The 19,570-nt window shown below is 34.8% G+C and overlaps 1 protein-coding gene across 1 annotated transcript in view; it reads right to left on the bottom strand.

The window, feature by feature from the left end:
• The window catches only part of ADGRV1 (adhesion G protein-coupled receptor V1), a 3,979,741-nt gene that overhangs the window by 1,918,878 nt on the left and 2,041,293 nt on the right, over positions 1 to 19,570 (bottom strand). Inside the window, exon 78 of the mRNA XM_044064182.1 lies at positions 488 to 895. Within this exon, the coding sequence (XP_043920117.1) occupies positions 488 to 895 (408 nt within the window). The remainder of the gene's footprint in view (positions 1 to 487; positions 896 to 19,570) is intronic.

Raw genomic sequence — 19,570 nt, 5'->3', positions numbered from 1 at the left:
ACTTCTTCATTTTAACTGCTTCTCACTCCTGCATTTACCATCGCACATACATTTAAGCATTCTTTAAAATTAGCCATTGACTACCCCATTTCAAATGCTTCTCATCCCTGTTTTTACCAGCACACATTCATTTCAGCATTCATTAAAATTAGTCATTGACTGCTCCATTTTTAATTGCTTCTTGCCCCTATATTTACCATCATACATATATTCTGGAAATCCCTTCCAAGCTTTATTGGTAAGTACGCATAATTTTGGATGTGCCAATATGGTAAACAAATTGCATTTAAATATGGTTTAACACTCCTTATTCCATTTTACAGTATATGTCAAATCATGGCAAGATATTTAGTCAGTTAAACATTTGAACTAGTAAACTTTTTAATATAGTGTACTTGCATGCTCCACATTTCTATTTAAAAGTGGGTAAAGCAGAATTTCCAAATAATTTCTGAAAAGCTTTAAGACAAACAAAACTGTGTCATACCTTTTCTAGTACAGTTATGACAGCTCCGAGTTGCTCTCCATTTATTTCTGTGACAACCTTATTACTCAAATTCTGCAGAACCCTTTTCACAATGTTGTCATCCAGTGGCTGATACAGCTGACCCACAAGACCCCATACAGACTGTGACTCTACAGAAGAGACTATTGTGACATTGGCAATCCTGTACTCTGGATGAATCCTGGCACCTCCTGTGGGATTAGACAGCATAACCTGGAAACGCTTTGGATAAGCACTGGATGATGCCTGATCTGGAGTAAGAGTAACATCAAGCAAATAACTGCTGTGTCCAGGTTCAAAGGTAAGAGTTCCCTCTGATTTCACAAAATCCTTTCCAGGGATGGCTGGAGAGATTAAGGTTCGGCCTACCATTTCAGCATTTTGGAGCTCCTACAGAAAAACATGGAAAAATATAATGGTATTATTCTCATGATTTAAAACAATAAGACTTCAGAATGCCATAAAAAAGTAGAATTGCTGTACCATAAGTTCTGCAGATGAAGCTGCATTTAAAATAAATCCGATACCTTATCAAACGGTTCTATTTATTTGTATTTTAACCAAGGTAGAGCACTGACCTAGATGGACATTTTCAGACTCAGTCTAGGAGCATTATTTGATTTAGTGACTTGCTCACATTTAATGGTTGTCTACAAAAATATCAACCGCAAAAGGTCGAAAACGCCATACATGACATGTATACACCAGAAAACAGCCTTGGAGCATGGAAAATATACATTTAAAAATTAATCTTTTTTTTTTTTTGCTGGGGCCAAGCCCCCCCCACCCTGTTAATTATATATATTACCCTGCAAATTATATATATTAATTCCAAGAATCTACAAACATGGGAAAAAAGCAAATTTCCCAGCCCAGGGAATTGGGTGTTCTCACAAACCTGTATATCATCTGCTTAGTTGACCATATGCAGTCAACAAAGCAGCTGTTAACTTAATATGCAACAAACCATTTTAAGAAACCATATTATTATATATATAGATATATATATATATATATATATATATATATATATATATATATATATATATATATATAAATCAGGCTGTTCTTTCCCTGAAAACAGAAAAAAAAATTTTTTGCTTTCATTTAATTACCTACATTTCAATACTCATTTTTAAAAGTAAACTACCCTTGTGTTGTCACTCAGCTGATTTCTTAACCTCATTCCATCTATTTTTTTCAGTAACACACTTTATCCTTTACAGGGTCACCAAAATAAGAAAACCTTAACCAGCAGCCATGGTGCAAGGTTTTGAAGATCCTTTTGAATAGGGCCCTCACTTGTGGAAGTTTGACTACATTTCCTTTCATCCAGCCAACAAGTAAATAACTGTCCATTATCAATTTAAGTCACAAGATCAGGAAGAATTAACACTAAATAGTTATTACTCCATCTGGCTTTTACAGCAGAAGCCTTGTGCAGTGCTACATAGAACTTCTTCCTTTAAGCTGCAAGGGTTGACACAAATTGTCAAACTTCAAAATAAACTTAAAAGAGACCTAAGAAGTTTATATTAATGCCATTGTTTCAAAGGCTATTGTTAACCAAAATTACCAAACTTCAATTCAGCAGAGCTTATTACATTCCTGAAAATAAACGATTATAAGCAGATATGTATTACTGCATTTTAAATCCCGCCTGATGACAACACAACTATACTGGAAGATATCATACAGTGGCTATCCATAACAATTCCACAATAAAAAAATATTACTAAGTGATGTGAATGCCAGTTGGTTGGCATAACCTCTAACTATCCTACATCTAGCATGAACTTATATGGTTTCATGCAACTAATTAATAGCCCTACACATTACAAGACATCAAATTCCCTATTAGACTGAATCGTAGTATCAGACCCTAGCAAATACTCCACCACAGGTACAATGTCAGAATCTCTCAGTGAACATTTCCCAATCTAATTCAAACATCTCACACATCCACTTAAACAGAATGTTTATAAAACAACATGCAACCTTTTCAAGTTTAACCCAGAAAGGTACATTACTAACATATCATCTAATAACTGTAACTTCCTAAAAATTCTCCCTTTAGATGATGCTGTAAATGAATTCAGTTAACTTTCCTGAATGTACTAAATAGCCGTGTATCTCCTAAAAGGAAGAGACTAAAACAAATAATGTAATTTGGTTACCCAAACAGAGTAGAATGCTACTGCAGGATAGAGAAAAAACATGGAAATACTGGCAAAAATATAAAACAGCACATGATCCTGAAAACTTTAGAATGCTTTGCAATTGTACTAAAAAGCAGATGAATAAAGACAAAACAATAGTATAATAACTTTCAGAATAACAGTAATTACAATCCTAAAAATTTCTGGACAGCCATTAAAGAAATCTTGAATCCCAGGAAAAAATGCAACATTAACCCTCTCCCATAACTCAGCACTCAAAACCACAGTACAATTCAACTCTTATTTCATCATCTCCAACTGAGGATTCTCCAACATCTAATCCTAACCCTGCCCTTCAGCTATGTATCAGCACATCTTCTTTCACCTTCAAACCTGTGCCCACATTCTATAAAAAAAATACTCAAACCATGCTCTATTTCAGCTGATGATCTTTCAAGTGAGTACCTTAAAACAGCAGCCAGTAGCATTGCCTTTCACGTCTCAATCCTTATAAATAGGTCAGTCTAGGAAACCCACATTCCCTCTTTCTGGAAAAAGTCACACATTAATCTTCTGCACAAAGGAAGAAATTGAACAGACATTACTAACTTTAGACCTATAGCAATCTTACCCGCCCTCCCAAAAATACTTGAAAAATATATTCAAAAACAATTAACTATCTCCTGCAGGAAGAACTCTTATCCTCCACACAACATGGCTTCCATCCTTCCCATAGTACTAACACTGCAGTTCAAGCCTATATAAATACTGTAAATAAAGCTAGAGATAATGGCAAACTGGTCTCCTCCTTATTTCTAGACTTGTCTAAAGTCTTTGACACAGTTTGTCACAGCAAACGTCTACTTCAAATGTCCTCATTAGGTGTTTCTCAGTCCACTCTTCTATGGTTCAAAAGCTACCCATTCAATAGATATCACTCAGTAAAATGGTACTACACCATCTCTCATTACCTCACAGTCAGTCACCACTGGTGTACCACAAGGTTCTATCTTTGGTCCCATCCCCTTTAACATTTTCACCAAAACCCCCCACACATTAACATACAGGCCTTGTTAATATAATACACAGATGTCTTCACCCTCATTTGCACATCTGACAACATTGCACATCTCCGAAAAATTACTCAGGAAACTTTAACAGCCACTGAAACATGACTCAGTAATTCACAGCTCATTCTCAACCAAAAAAAATTTTTTTTCTCCAAATCCCTGTTTCATGAAAAAACAAAATTTAAAGTCCTCTCTCTACAATACAACTTTTGAAGTCACTTCTCTTGGCAAATTATTAGGGATGATAGCTAATGACAATACTTAAATTTAACCTACATATTTAAAAAATCACGTGAGAAAAACTCACCAAAAACTAGGGATGCTTTACAGAGCCAAAAACATTCTCACTGACACAACTTAAACTGCTTTCCACTACGTATAGCTTCCCTACACTTCTTTATGGCACTCCCATCCTTACTAACCTCCAGGCTTCACAAAACTAAAACTTGAACAATGGTATGGCAAAGTTGATAAATGTGGAGCAAATACCCCTTTCAGAACCCACCACTGTGCCTAAATTGGTTAGAGCTACCCCATTAACTAACACATACATAGCCGCATAGCTTCTTACCACCTATAAAATTATCCAGCATCCATCTGCTCCTCCAGCACTAAATAACATTCTACACAACTATGTTCCCACTTGGCCATTATGATCCATTGGCCACAAGCCTATCAAATCTGCTTGGCGTTGGTGAACTCTAACCAGGAAAAAGCTGAAAGAAGAAGAAAAAGAAGTTGTCTATACTTGTACGATGTTGCTAAGGCCTGGAACTTCTTAAATCTATCATCAGGTCAATACCTTCTCCCCATTCCTTTAAAACCATTCTGAAAAACTCAGCCCAAAACTGGCTCTATTCTTGCTCAACACTAGGATAAACGATAGCCCTAAATATAAACAAGTCCCTATTTATACTTTACACTCCCTTACCCTCCTTCCTTCATTCACTTCCTTACTTCTACCAATTTCTCTCCCCTGGCTTTCTCTAAATATAACACAATTCTGCTTTTTTTCTCACTTCATATTGCAATTTCTATTTATATTATACTAACTTACCTGTAATTTATCTATAAACTGGCTAAAATTTCTCTAAATATTAAATCATCATCACATAACTTAGATCTATTTTTAACCAATGTTTCATATTATGTCTAATTTGGTATAGTTATTTAAATTGAAGATATTTTTTATTATGTTTGAAGATTGAAAAATTATCGTTCTTTCCTTAGTCCAATTTATTCTCTTTGTCTCAGCTCTAACTATTATAACTCTACTTCACTCTAATAAGAGTTCACTAAAACCTCAATACACCTAACATTCTTTTGCTACTACAATTCATGTAAATATGTGTGTTTCAATACTTCCATGATATGTAACACCATTGTATATAAATTTAGTAATTTCTGCTTTGTTTATTTCATGTCAACTCTGACCTTAATACACCTTACGTTCTTTTGCTACTTCAATCTGTGTAAATATGTATGTTTAAATAGTTCCATGACATGTAACACTATTGTATACAATTTTAGCAATTTTAGTAATTTTGGCTTTGTGTCAATAGCCCTATGTGTAGTATACTCACAATTTATTGTATTATACTGGAGCTTTTGTCCTCCTGTCATCACTGAAAATGGGCACATTGGTCAGTTGGAACAACCTAGTTAACAAATGTCAAATAAAATAAATAAAAATGTTTTGTAATACTTTGTAGCTTTTCTCCCCAAGACCAGGGACATTCCCTGTTGCATAGTCGGTGTAGTTTGGGAAATGGTATGGCAATATCAGGAGTATACCAATTGTTTAGGGTAACACAGTTGATTTATCATTCAAGGGCAGCATGCACTGCATTTGTAGATGAAGCAGTGGAATATGAAAGTGGTCTCCTACCCAATCCAACTTTCCCAAGAAACAAATGCCAGTAAATAAATAAATAAATAGAATAATAACCACACCAACAGCCTTTGCAAAACAGGACTCCAAATTATAACTGTATGTGGTAAGGAAACACACAAAATATGCACACACACAAACCTAAAATTATTGGCAAACTTTTATACAGCCACTCCACCACCACTGCCTGAAACAAACTTCCGCTTTCTCTAAGAACAAATACCAACTTTTTTAACTTCAAAAAACTTCTAAAGGACCTATTTACCAAATCCAAGACCTGTTCTTCTCCCACTCCCACCTAAACTACTCCCTACCCCCCCCCAGCTCTCACACTTTACCACAACTACTAATTTAATGTCTTTATGTTCTCCTACCAACCGTGAATTGCTCTCTGATGGTAATTGTTAGTTAGAAATTAACTTTTCATACTATATTTTATACACTTAATATGTACCATGGCTGCCTAAACCAGTAATATTACTCTTGTAATCTAATATGTTCATGTATAAGTTGTATTCTGTTTTCTCCTGTGTGTATACATATATATGTTAATATTGTATGATGTTTTCTTTTGGTATTTGTCTATCAGTTTTTCTCCTCAGGTCTCCACTGAAAAAGGGCTCTGCAGCCCAGTCAGACTAACCTGGTTAAATATATACACATATATGGATCCCCTTCAGAAGCTTGAAGTTTCAAAACTTTGAACTTCAAATGGCTGAGACCAGAAGATCAAAGTTTTTAAACTTAGAACGTTTTGAATGGAGATCACTGTACAGAGCAGAAGAGGCTATTTACCATTTTCCTCACTGTAGAGCGATCTCAGAGTTGGTATATTTGTTTAGCAGAGGGTGTGGGGGAGCAAGCCCCTACAAAAATGTAAAAAACGTATGTTTTTATTTATTTATTTTTTTCATTTTTGAAGTTTTAAACTTTTGATCTTCTGGTATCGGACATTTGAAGTTCGAAATTTTCAAACTTCAAGCTTTAGAAGTAGATTCATATACACACAAATATATATATATGTGTGTGTGTGTGTGTGTGTGTGTATAAATAGATGCAGATACACAGACACACATATAGATAGATTTTTTTTATATATATATATATATATATATATATATATATATATATATACAGAGAGACAGGAAATGGATATTTAAAACAGGAAAGTCCTTCTATATTGACAAGCATGCCCTTTTCAGCAGATGCCAGCTGGGGAAAAGCTCTGTGATTTAATTTTACAAATTACATTAGGTTACAAATTACAGTTTCCAGTTACTGTAATTTACAACAGAAGTTGCACACAGCAAATTGCAGGTTTGATAGGGTACATGCTTGAAACATAAAATATTTTGGTGTGGTTCTTATTTACTGGTAGCATAAGTTCTTAATCCGAACAGGGAATAGGCAATGAAAGTGGATGGCATGTGTGTATTGAAGTAGAAGAAAGATTGTAGGGCAGGTGAGAAAGTAGAAGAAACAGAGGCAGTTTGATGGGCCAATAGTACAGAGTGGTTTATATATGTAGATGGACAATGGAAGAAAGGAGAGAAGATCGTAGATACAAGTACTAGATAGATAGATAGATGTAGACAGCTATATAGATATAGATAGATAGATAGATAGATAGATAGATAGATAGATAGATAGGCACATGCATACAGTTTATATCTGGATATATATATCAATTCCAGGATCACACAACATTGGGGGAAGGGACAAACATCCTTTCCCCACTATTAGAAAATCACGTACTAAAACACTTGTAGCACACTACTGCTGCTCTAAAGAAAATGCAAATTGACAAACTATCTAATAAAGCTCACAGTTCTTGTTTCAATGAAAAGTAGTCTATGACCAACCATGTATAGCCATATCTATCTTTCTATCTATCTATCTATCTATGGGTGTGTGCATATGTACACATATTTGGGTGTGTATGTATGATGTGTATCTAAGTGTATACACACACACACACACACACACACACACACACACACACTAGTCAAAGGAAAAGAAAGCCAACCAAAACTACTGACCACATACGGTCAAAAACATCAGTGTTGACACTCTAGTATGCATGCAACAAGAAACAACCTTGGCACATGTAAAATCTAACTAAAATCAGTTTATTTATTTGTGTGTGTGTGTGTGTGTGTGTGTGTGTGTGTGTGTGTGTGTGTGTGTGTGTGTGTGTGTGTCTATGTCTGTGAGTTTGCTTGGCTTCTATCTATCTGACTACAGTTTTGTGTTCTCTCTTGCGAGACAAACAAATGCAACACTAATTATTGAAATACATGTTAAAATACATTTTTTATGCATAGTATTACAAATATTGCTTAAAGATCTGCTTACAGTAAAGCTCTAGTAAAAAGAACAATAACATCATAAAAAACTATATCAGCTAAGTGGAACATCAAAGCTAAAATGGTCATACAGTAAATGAACCAGCAACAGAAATTGGATAATGTGTATTCCTGCTTCCTGTAAGGTAAATGATAATGTAGTTTGTAAAATGCTTTAGGCATACATGCACTTTCCTTTCCGCAGTCATTGTTTACAGAAAGTCTTCACATACCATCTGTAAATGTAATACAGAAACAGTTCTAACAAAAAAATGAATTTATATCACAAAAACGTGTCAACCGCAGCAACATGTTAATGTTATCACTGTTAAACTTATGATTAGCCATTTATATCTGTGATGCTGTGTATGAAAGTTAAGTTAAGATAGTTAAGAGCCAGAGAGAATCTTTAAGTGTCATTGAGTTCAACAGACATGTTATTCAGACAGACAACCTTAGCCTATTAAATTATATTGCAACATCTGGAGTGTGGATGCCTTTTGTTTCCAACCAATTGATCATAATAACAAAAAAGCTATGAGCAGTGCTAATAAGATCTTAAAAGCAGAAGAATGCTGATAATAAACAGAAGGCTCATGTAGTGTACATAATGAACGACTAACATTTCCAGTCAAAACTTCATTTAAAGCTAACATGATATGTTGAAAGCAATTAACAGATTATTCAACTACTTTTAAAATGATGCCTTTAAAGTCTAAATTAGAAATCATTTTTGGTTTTTCTTAGTATCCAGTCTTTAGAAAACCACATGAGACGTCACAAGTGCTTGGGTATTAGCTGTATTTCATATTTTTAGTTTCATGTAATTTAATAAAATGTTCTGCTTTCCAAAGCACTGAACAAGTTACAAAACAAGTCCTGAACAGAGGGTTGGACATGACTGTGCTTCCCGACCTTCTTTATGCATATCATAACAGTTGGGATTACACATTTGGCATATTGTTTTCTAATCGAATGCATCGTAGCAGTAGCTGTGCTTCATATGAAAAACTAGAACAGGACTCGTACCAGTCAAGGTCATGACATAAATAGAACTGTGCTCCTTAAATATCTCATTTATTATTCACTCTTTTCTGAACTATTCATTGTTTTTGAATGCTAAATGTCTTTATTTATGTCAAAGAAATTCCATCTGTGTAGCAACCTTCTAAAGTTATGTATGTATGTATTTATTTATGGTGGGGGGGGGCTCAGTTTTGTTGTGTCTTCAATACAGCCAAAGACATTCTAGAAATAGTCAAAGGCAACGTTATGGCTTCAAAAATTGGTAAATGAGTTTGTGGAAAGCAGACAGCACCAAAAAACTAACACATATTTTTTGATTTGTTGAGGCTAGTGAAAATTGTGCCAACATTTGGGAAAATACTAAGTTAAGATAGAAAAAGCATTACTTTCGTATTGAGCTAAAATTATTAAAATCTTTAGAGATGAAGTCAAAGAAAAATCGTTCTCCAGTCTTACATAATAGCTAAAATGGAGGAAATAAAGAAACGATTCATAAGAGGGCTAAAAAGGTTCAAAGAAAGAAGGAATCCATACCATTGGACTCTGGTAATCAACAACTGTATACAAGTTCCAGTGGTGCTGTTATTTCATCTAAGGTGGCTCCCCAAAATACAGCATCTAAAGTGCCAGAAAACCCCCACTGATATACATTTACAAAAGTATGTAATTAAAAGGCACCTCCATTGTTACCTATATTGCTACTTACCTTCACATACCTAGACCAATACTGAAACAGAAAGACATAGGGGATCTAAATTTTATCATTGCAGAGAAGTCTCCTAAAAGAGGAAACCATTAATGACTGCTGCCTCACCTCAATCATTTCCACCTTTCTGGTTTACTCCTCATTTTTATTTGAATACAGGTCATTTAGAATAGGAGATTCTATTGGTAGTCTTGGAATCATAACCTCAGAGCAGTAACAAGAACCAGCATCAGTCACCTGAAACACCAATGTATGTCATCATTTATGTTTCCCAAATGTGGACCTTCACTGGTACCTTCAAAGACTGAATGAATGAAAAGAAAAGAAAATTAAAGAGGAACTCTTTTCCTCTTACTTCTGTAGGTGTGGAATATTTTTATTCAACATTAGAATGCACACTTCAACACATACAGTCTGACCATGAAGATATTTCTCATTCTTATAATTCTGTACCACAAGATATGACCTTTAGTGTAATGTCAATAATATAAAACTTGTTTACTTGGCCTACTAATGAGCTTTTTTTCACCAAAAAGATGCAGCCTTGAATGCAGGTACAGCATTCCACCTGTTTTCTATATCTGAGGATTTACTGAAACAATTTACCTGCAGACATAAATGCTTAGCGCACGCACGCACACACACACACACACACACACACACACACACACACGTAGATTTATTATAATAACATACAAACAGACATCAACTTTTTATTTTAATTTAAAAGATGACCTTCTGATGTAATCATGCCCATTATTTCCAGGATTATATCATGTGCCTACTCACAGACTACACTTTAAAAGTGATGTGAGTTTACTGGATAGGTTTGGAAGCAAGGTATATGCTTCTTGTGCTCTCGGGATTTGAGCCATCAGTTTCTTGGCTCATGCAATGGTTTATCATGCTTCATTTCTTGTGCAGATTTAAGACACTTTACTAAACATCCCATTTTCAACAGTGGAGGATTACCATGGTGACATGTCCCTGTTATGTGGGAAAGTGCCATATTGGTTCCAGATCATAGTGTTGAAGTCTCTCATCATTACATCATCTACTCATAATTTTAGGCCCATCAGCCTGAACAGACTTTGTAAAACCATTCAGAAAGTCATCCAGAATATAAGAGGGAACATACTTCGAGACATGGAACACATTTTGAATATTGCAGTATTTACTGAAGTAAGAGCATTACTTGATGATTTGCTATCAGTTTATCTTGATATTGGTGAGGCATATTATTCTACATAAGGAACTATATGTCAAAATAAAAGTCTTAAAGGTGAATCTATGTGTAATTCAATGTAGAAAATACTGGTTATGCAACATAATACAAGTCAGGGTGATAGGAGTATCATGTCTAACCCTAAATGGTTTGTAAGAGATTTTTCATTAGACTTTGTACTGGAACCATTTCTTTATGAATTATTCTTTTCAGATATAAAATCTGGGAATTGGTTACAGATAATCAGGTATGTGAATATGACTGCAAATTCAGTAAGATAATTACTTTACTTAAAGATGCTTAAGTTCTCCAAGACAGTCTGTAAAATGTATACACCTGATGCAGTACTAATGACTTTACCTTTACAGTTCAGTAAATGAGACTTAATAGAATGGACATTTACTTTAATCACAGAATAAATTAATAAACTATAAAAAATATATCACATTTACAGTTTAAATTTTTTATGAGGCTTGCAACAAGCTTCTTTGCAACTAATATATATATATATAAATACAAACAATAACTAAATAAAAAAAATTATAAGAAGTAAATGAAGACTTAAAGGGACTGTTACTAAGAAATGTACATAAACTAGTGCTAATAATGTAATCATTGTCATAAACTGAAGTAAATAAATGTGTTTTGAAAAGTCTTTTAAAACATGGCAGAGAAGGGAATTCCCTCATCTACTGGGGGATGTGTCTCCAGACATGTGAAACCAGATAATGAAAGAAAAGTCAATATATCACATGTTTCCAACCATGCCCAGGATACTGGAATCCAGTGATCTTGCCAGAGATCCAATTTGTGCAGGACTAGATAAACTAACAGCTGAACTTTTAAAGATACTGCACAAACAAACTGGCAGCCAGTGCAGACTCAGCAAAACTGAGATAATATGCAGGTAAATAGCTCCATTAGCAAGTAGCCAAGCTGTAGTATTCTGAATCAGCTGAAAGTGATCCGTGGGAGTACTTTTCTGACCCATGTGAAGAGAGTTACAGCAATGAAGGTGTAAAGGCACACTAAGATGAAAACAAGATGTTTTTGCAACAGGTGATGCCTTATCCTAAGCATCAGTCTGTCATCCATAATCATTTTTATAGATTCATATTCTCATAAGTATTTACTAGGCTAATGACCATAAGGGCCTTTTTAAGCCTAGTCATGCATCCAAAATCTCTGACAAGTTCCGGTACCCTTGATAAGTTTAAGCAGGGGCTTGGGAGGTGAAAAATTTACAAGCAGGGTCCTGGGAGATGAACCATTTACAGGCTGTCTGTGTCCATTAGAGACATAGATGCCATACCAGAGATGAATTTCCTGTTCCCCATCCAACTGTCCAGTTTACACTTGAATTGGGTTAGGGAGGATCTCTGCTTCACATGGTCTCTGGGACAAATACCTGTCTCTCCAGCATGTCCTATTTATCTTCTAAGCAAGGATTAAGTCTTTAGAATGAGAAATTTTTGTGCTGTTTGTTTTCCGGATATGCAGGAGGCCCATCAGAGTGGGGTCTGACAATTCCTTGTATGCCAGGCATAGATCTCTCCTCAACAGCCTGTAGGAGACAGACTACAGGGATAGAGCCTTAAGGCAGTCTGCATAGTACATGTTACTTATGCCCTGTATTCTTTTAGTGAGGAACCTCTGTAGACATTCTAATTGTTGCATATGCCTGGTTAGGCACATACCAAAGGGGGCATAGTACTCAATGTCTGATGAATGCTGAATACAGTGCAACAATGACTTTCTTGCACCTAGGTGCCATACCTTTGTTTATAAGTTGCACAACATAGAATTATTTCCTCACTACCATAGGCACATGATGGTCAAATGCTAGATTACTGTCTACATCTGTCCCCAAGACCCTGACTACTTGGTCAATGTTTAGGTGTATGGTATCAATATGATAGTTAACAACCAGTAGAAGAGAAACACTGTGGTGCACTGTGTTCAATAAGCAATGTCCAAAATCCAAGATAAAAAAGAATACAGTTACGTACATCACCAAAATTTATTGCAGCAAAGCTTTCGGATCTCCCCCTGAGGAAGGGGAGACCCAAAAACTTTGCTGCAATAAATTTTGGTGATTTACGTAACTGTGTTCTTTTTTAACTTGGATCAATATGATAGTTACCAGGGGTCAATGACTTCCTAAAGTACACTATTATGCATTTCTTGATATTTAGCTGCAATCCATGGTGCTGACACCAGCTGTTTGTCTGTGTCAGCTCTTCCTGGAAAACATTTGTGTCAGTGAGTGATTCAATAACAGTTCCTAATTTGCAGTCATCAGCAAATTTAGACAGCCAGAGGCCAATTATATTGGCCATGACTTCACAGAAGTATATGCCAAAAAGGAGCGGTACCAGGACTGATCCATGAAGGACTCCATTTACGACTGGCCTTTTTGTAAGAGGCGATCTTCCCAATTCTAACTTCCTGGGTCCTGTCTGTGAGCCAGCTGGCTATCCACCAGTTGACATAAGGGATTGTACCTAACCTCTTAAGTCTGTCAACATTGCCCAAGTGGGGTATTGTGTCTAATGCCTTAACCAGGTCAAGGTAGGCAGTGTGAACCATTTTGCCTTCATCTATTGCTTTGGTGACCTTCAAAAAGAAGTCCAACATGTTCAGTAAGCAGGATCTGCCCTTAATTAAACCAAACTGGGTTGGATACAGTGTCTTGAGGTTACCTATGCCATTATTAATCATTTCCATGATAATTCTTTTCATGGTTTTACATATGAGGCTAGTGAGACTTATGGGTCTGTCATTTCCAACATTGGTAGATGGCCCACCTTTGTATAAAGGGATGACTGTTGTTGTTCTCCATGCATGAGGCATGAAGCCTGTATAGAGGCTACAGTCAAATATCTATTCCAGAGGGTCTGATAGGTCAAGTTTCATGCTATTTAAAAGGCATTCTGGGATATTGTCTGGGCCCACTGATGCAGTGCTCTTGGCCCTAGAGACAGCATTAAGGACCTGTTTAGTGATAGCAGGGAGAGTTATATTTGATGGTACTTCCTGAGGGAAGGTTGGGGAGGGTAAATTTGGAGATGAATGTGTCGGCCAGTAGGTTTGCTGTATCTTCTGGATCAGTATAGGTGGTTCCATTTGCAATGAGCTCTGCACACAATTGTGTATTTCCTTTAAGGTTGCTGACATAGCCAAAGAATGTCTTGTGTTTTTCCTAGGCCTGGGCATCCAAATATACCTCAGATTAGGGTATGGTAGACTTTACTTGTCCACTGAGTTGTTTGTTTAGTTTGATGAGAGTGCTTTTATCCTGCTGGGTGCTACCCCTCCTAATTTTTGCCATGATTTTCTTCCTTCTGTTATACAGCCTACTGATACTGTGATAACATCAGGATGGCTTGTTTTTTGATTTAGTTATGTACTTCTTCCTGGTGGGTACAGCTACCTCTATGCAGCTGTTAACATGCTTTTAGAGGGTTTCTGTGAACAGTTCTGCATGAGCAGCAGTATTTTCAGCATTTATGCGGACTTGAAATTTTGCCAGACTATCACTTAATAGTAGTACGTTAGCCTTAGAATAGTTCCTGAATATTCCAGATTTAGCTGGGGTTCCAGGTTTTATTTTTACTTCAAAAGAGACCATTTTGTGTTCTGACCTTACCTGAGAAGACATTACAGTAGGGGGTGTGCAGCACTCTTCCCATATTAGTGAAGACCAGATCCAGTATGTCTGCACCCCTGGTTGGTGTACTGACAATCTGGTCCAGGGAGCTTGTGTTTAAAAAATCCAGAAATCTCTGTGCCTGTACACCGGTCTATATTATAACATCAAAGTTTTAAAACTTCAAATGTTATAATATCAAACCCTTTAGAGCAAAAGCTGACAATAGAGAAGCCTCAGAACATCAAAATTTTACCTAGGGTAAGATTTCGGTGGCCCGTTCCATGGCTTTGCTATTTACAGCACTGTGGTGTGATGGTTATGGACCGGGTTTAGGGAAGTGAGCGAACGGAGGTTACTGATTGGGTTCAGGTAAGTGTGGTGCGATGGTTACAGACCTGGTTAAGGTAAGTGAGTGAAGGGAATGGGGTAAGGTGAGTGTGCAGTAGTTAGGGACTTTAGGGTTAGGGCGCAGGTGAGGTGAGTGTGCGGTAGTGACAGACTTTAGGGTTAGGGGCGGGCTAAGTGAGTTAGGGTTAGGGTGCAGGTCAGGTAAATGTGTGATTGTGTGGACGTGAGGATTAGGGTGGGGAAGGTGAGTTAGGGTTAGGGAGCAGGTAAGGTGAGTGTGCAATAGTTAGGGACCTTAGGGTTAGGGCTGGGTTAAGGTAGTGGTGTACATCTGGTTTAGTGTAGGGTTTCGTGAAGTGTATGTGTGTGGATTATTTATTTTGGTGTGCTTGAGTTGTGTGTATGTTTATCGGAACAGCAAATTTTTTCTCTGGGAAAAAATTTGCTAATCTGACTGTTCGGTTTTCTGGTGTTTTGATTGAATGGGTTTGATATTATAACATTCAAAGTTTTTAGACTTTGATGTTATAATATAGACTCCCTCTACACTCGGTGTTATATATGATTCCCAGTTAATAGTGGGGTAATTAAAGTCAGTCATGAATATGGTATCGGGTTTAATGGTGAGTGTTTCCAACAAGTTTAAATACATGGTATAGGTTTCCTGGGTCATAGTGGGGGACCTATAACTTTCAAGGAAGTAGTATTGGATTTTGTCTATGGTGATTGGTGATTTGAATGTGGAGAAGTTCAAGTGCACTGTCCTGTCTGACCAGCTTTTTTGATCTTCTTTACATATGGCAACCTATTATCATTATAAATAACTGTTCAAGTTATGGTAAGACAATTATAGTCCCTCAAGATGGTTTGAACAGTCATGGCCACAGCCTTGGGCATGTTAAGTCATGGGAGCTTGGAAGTTACCTAGTTCTGGATCCATTCCAGATATTTGTCTAATAAATACATAGTAGACAAATCATCCAGACAGAGAGTCAGATAAAGGTGTATACCATCAGCATAACAATGGTACTGAAGACTTCTCCTCCTAATGAGTGAGCATAATGGATACAAACTCATGGAGAATAACAACAGACCCAAAACGGAACACTGTAGAGTCAGCTGAGATAAAGTAGAATCTATAGACAATGGCAGACAATAAGTTATATAATAATGGTGCACATACTCTGACAGCAGCAAAAAATATATTTTAAGGAAGGCAAAGTTTGACCAGTTAGTTAATTTAGTCTTTTAACATACTAATAAAAGTTATGTTTTAAATAGTCAGACAGTATGTTGTGTTATGTAAATATAGTTTAAACACTGACAAATGCATGTCTCTCAAACTCAGAAAACTATATCCCATAGATCAACCAATTTTAAAGGGCAAGTCTAGCCAGTCCAATCACTGTACCAGTTTGAACTTCATTAGCTAACCTATTACTGAACAGATTGCTACATGTTCTGGCCTTCAGTCTCAAAGAGAGAATTTGTAACTCTACAATTTCTTATTGGAAAAAACATGGTTCATGAAAAGTTGTTATATTCTACCACTTATAAGTTACTTATTACTGATAAAAGTCTTGGTAAAAGGCAATTTCTGATCCCATTATATTTGAAAGTGGGTTCTGTTTCCACACCAGGTAAATTGATTCCTGACACTGCAGTGCAGTATAAGGGGGTGTTGTACTCCTACGTTCATCATTCTTTGGATGAGATGTTAAACCACAATCTCATCTGCTTGATTTGGAGGTAGGTCAGGTGGATGTAAAATATCCCACAGCACCTATAAAAAAGAGTAAGGAGTCCTTTATTTATACAAAGAAAACAATATTTACATAGTTAAATATTTATAAAATTCACATAATTTACATATTTACATATTTGCAAAGATAATTTTGCATAACCTTCTTTTACTTGTTACACATTCATACATATTTTCTATCAATTTTCTATCCTTATTAGACTCCCACTTCTTCTCCATTGCCACCATTTAATCTTAGTCAATATTACTGCCAAAGTTCATTTTCATTAAACAAAATTTCATTTAACCTTTCATTCCATATAACCCATATAACATAAACATTTTATTAATTCTTTTAACATATTTTTACTTCTATTTTTATAATACCTATATTTAATCATGTCCATACTTATCTTAATCATTTTTTCAATACCTTCAAAACAATTTTCTTTACACAACTTTTCCCATAATTTGTCACCCTTTCAAATTTCAAAAACATACGTTCTGTAGTTTCCTTTTCACCACAATATTCCTTCATTTTTTCTTTTTATATGGCATATTTCATTTTACTGATAATTTACCTATTGCCAGTCTACACAAAAAAATCTTGGCATCACTTTTCTATTACACCATTTATTCCTTATTTTTGCTTCTGCTAACTTTCTCTATGGTTTAACAAAATAATATTGTATAATTATATTATTGTATCACAGTCTTCTCTCCTTTTCTATTTTGTCAGTTTTCATTTTCCACATTAATCTTTTTTCTTGGTAACATTTAATTTTTTCATTTTTACATTATTTTTTCTCTTTTATTTCTTCTCTTTTTTGTTCTTACTTGTAGTTAAATATTCTTGCAACCAAACATTTTTTTCTTTTTATTTTTCCACTTTAACACTTCATTTACATTTACAGAATCAGCATATATTACTGAGGTAATTAACTCTAAATCTCCTTCTTCTTTATTTAAATACAAGATTCCTCATTTTACAGTACTCATTCTTAAATATCATGTGAATGAAAAAAATGTCTGTAGCAATTATTTTTCCATTATCATTGGTAGTGTAAGTGCACTTGCTAAATATGCTATTTCCGCATTAAAAATAAAAGTTATAAAATAAACCTTTTTTTCTAAATGATAGTCTATCACTTGTCTGTGATGAATTAAGGTTTGTTGCTTTGGAACACTACCTGAATTTCATGATTTTTGGAAATTATTGTGACTGAACTTATCAATGAAGTTTTAAGACCACTAGTTTCTTTTTTTTTTTTTTTTTTCCTCAACATGCATGATGGTGAGGTTGGACCTAGACAAATTCCTGTGCTTGTTCATTTTTTTTTTTATTTTCCTTTTAATTCTTCTATCATCTTTTCCTATTGTACCCTACTTAAAGTCCTATTACCAAATGTTAAACTTAAGACAAACATTTCAATCAATGTAAATTGCTTTCCTCCTATCTTGACCATAACTCCTTACTTTAAATAACATATTACTTCTTTTATCCCCATCTTGTTTATTGTAATTACTGTAATATCATCTGCATAAGTTAAAAAGACTAGGATGCTCAATTCTTCTGAAATTACATACTCCTGTTTCCTTTATTTTATTATTTATTTCATATACAATCACATTCACAGTTAAAGCAAAGCGTATGCAACTCATTGGACATCCCTGTCTCACACTCCTCCTCATTTGCCCTTCCTTACTTAATCATTTACAAATGTTTTACTTTATTATTTCTATAAGCAAGCATACATAGTTTCCTAATTTCTCACTTATATTGTATTATTTCATTATTACCCATAAGATTCATGTCTTATTGTATTAAATTCCTTATTAAGATCCATTGTCACAAGTTTAGCTACTTCTCCTCTATTTATATCATCCACAATCTCTTTAGCTATTACTAATAATTCTTGACATCCCTTCTCTTTTATATCACACATATACTGTGTTCCATAATAGTTTTCATCTTTGTTTCAAACCTTTTCTGTAATGTTTTCATAAAAATCTTATAATCATTATTGTTCAGTAATACTGGTCTCCAATTTTTCATGATATTTTTTCTTCTTTCTTCTTGATAATTTTAAGGAGTCCACGCCATAATTCTTTGTACTTAAAACCTTTATTTGGCCATTCATTCAAAATCTTTAAAAAATATTATTTTTGCCATTCCATTAAGTTTTTCTGCATTTCATATATTCCATTTAGCCCTGCAGCTGAATCTATACTTACTTGTCTTAATACTTTATCTAATTCATATAAAAAAATCTCCTTTTCAAATTCTTTATTTTCTTGTTCTAAAATCTTTTTTACTTCTATTATTTTTACTTTCTTCTTTTCATCTTTAAACACCACTTGTACATATTCTACAATAATATTCATAATTTGCCCCTGAGTTCTTTCTAATTCTCCTTTAGAATTTTTCATTTCGCTCGTTAAACTACTATCTTTTTACTAGTCTACATAAATACACTGAAACTCTTCTGACTTGTAAAAATATCTTTGAATAATAGCTCCTTAAGTTTCTAGAGTTTTTATATAATTCTTTTTTCTTTATCTAAATACCTCTATCATTATTTTCTAAGTATTCCAATGCATCTTTATACACTCATTTTTACTTTTTTTATCCATTTTTCTAACATTGTATAAGCACTTTAAATAACATTTTTTATATTTCATCTTAAAATTCATCCACCATTCACACCGATCTTTATAGAATGTTGTCATTGTAATATGATCTCTTCATAACTGCATTATTAATCATTTTCCTTCTTTACCCCAGATTTTCTTGTTTAACTTTTACATTCATTTGCCTATTTTATATATTCCTTATTTTCCTTTATCTCTATCCATATTGCTAAATGATCTCAAATAAAAGGTTTCACTTCCATCATGATTA

This window comes from Protopterus annectens, chromosome 2.part2, assembly GCF_019279795.1.
Source record: "Protopterus annectens isolate FY-2018-M chromosome 2.part2, PAN1.0, whole genome shotgun sequence".
In the NCBI taxonomy this organism is placed as follows: Eukaryota; Metazoa; Chordata; order Ceratodontiformes; family Protopteridae; genus Protopterus; species Protopterus annectens.
This window is presented reverse-complemented; position numbering and strand designations above follow the sequence as displayed.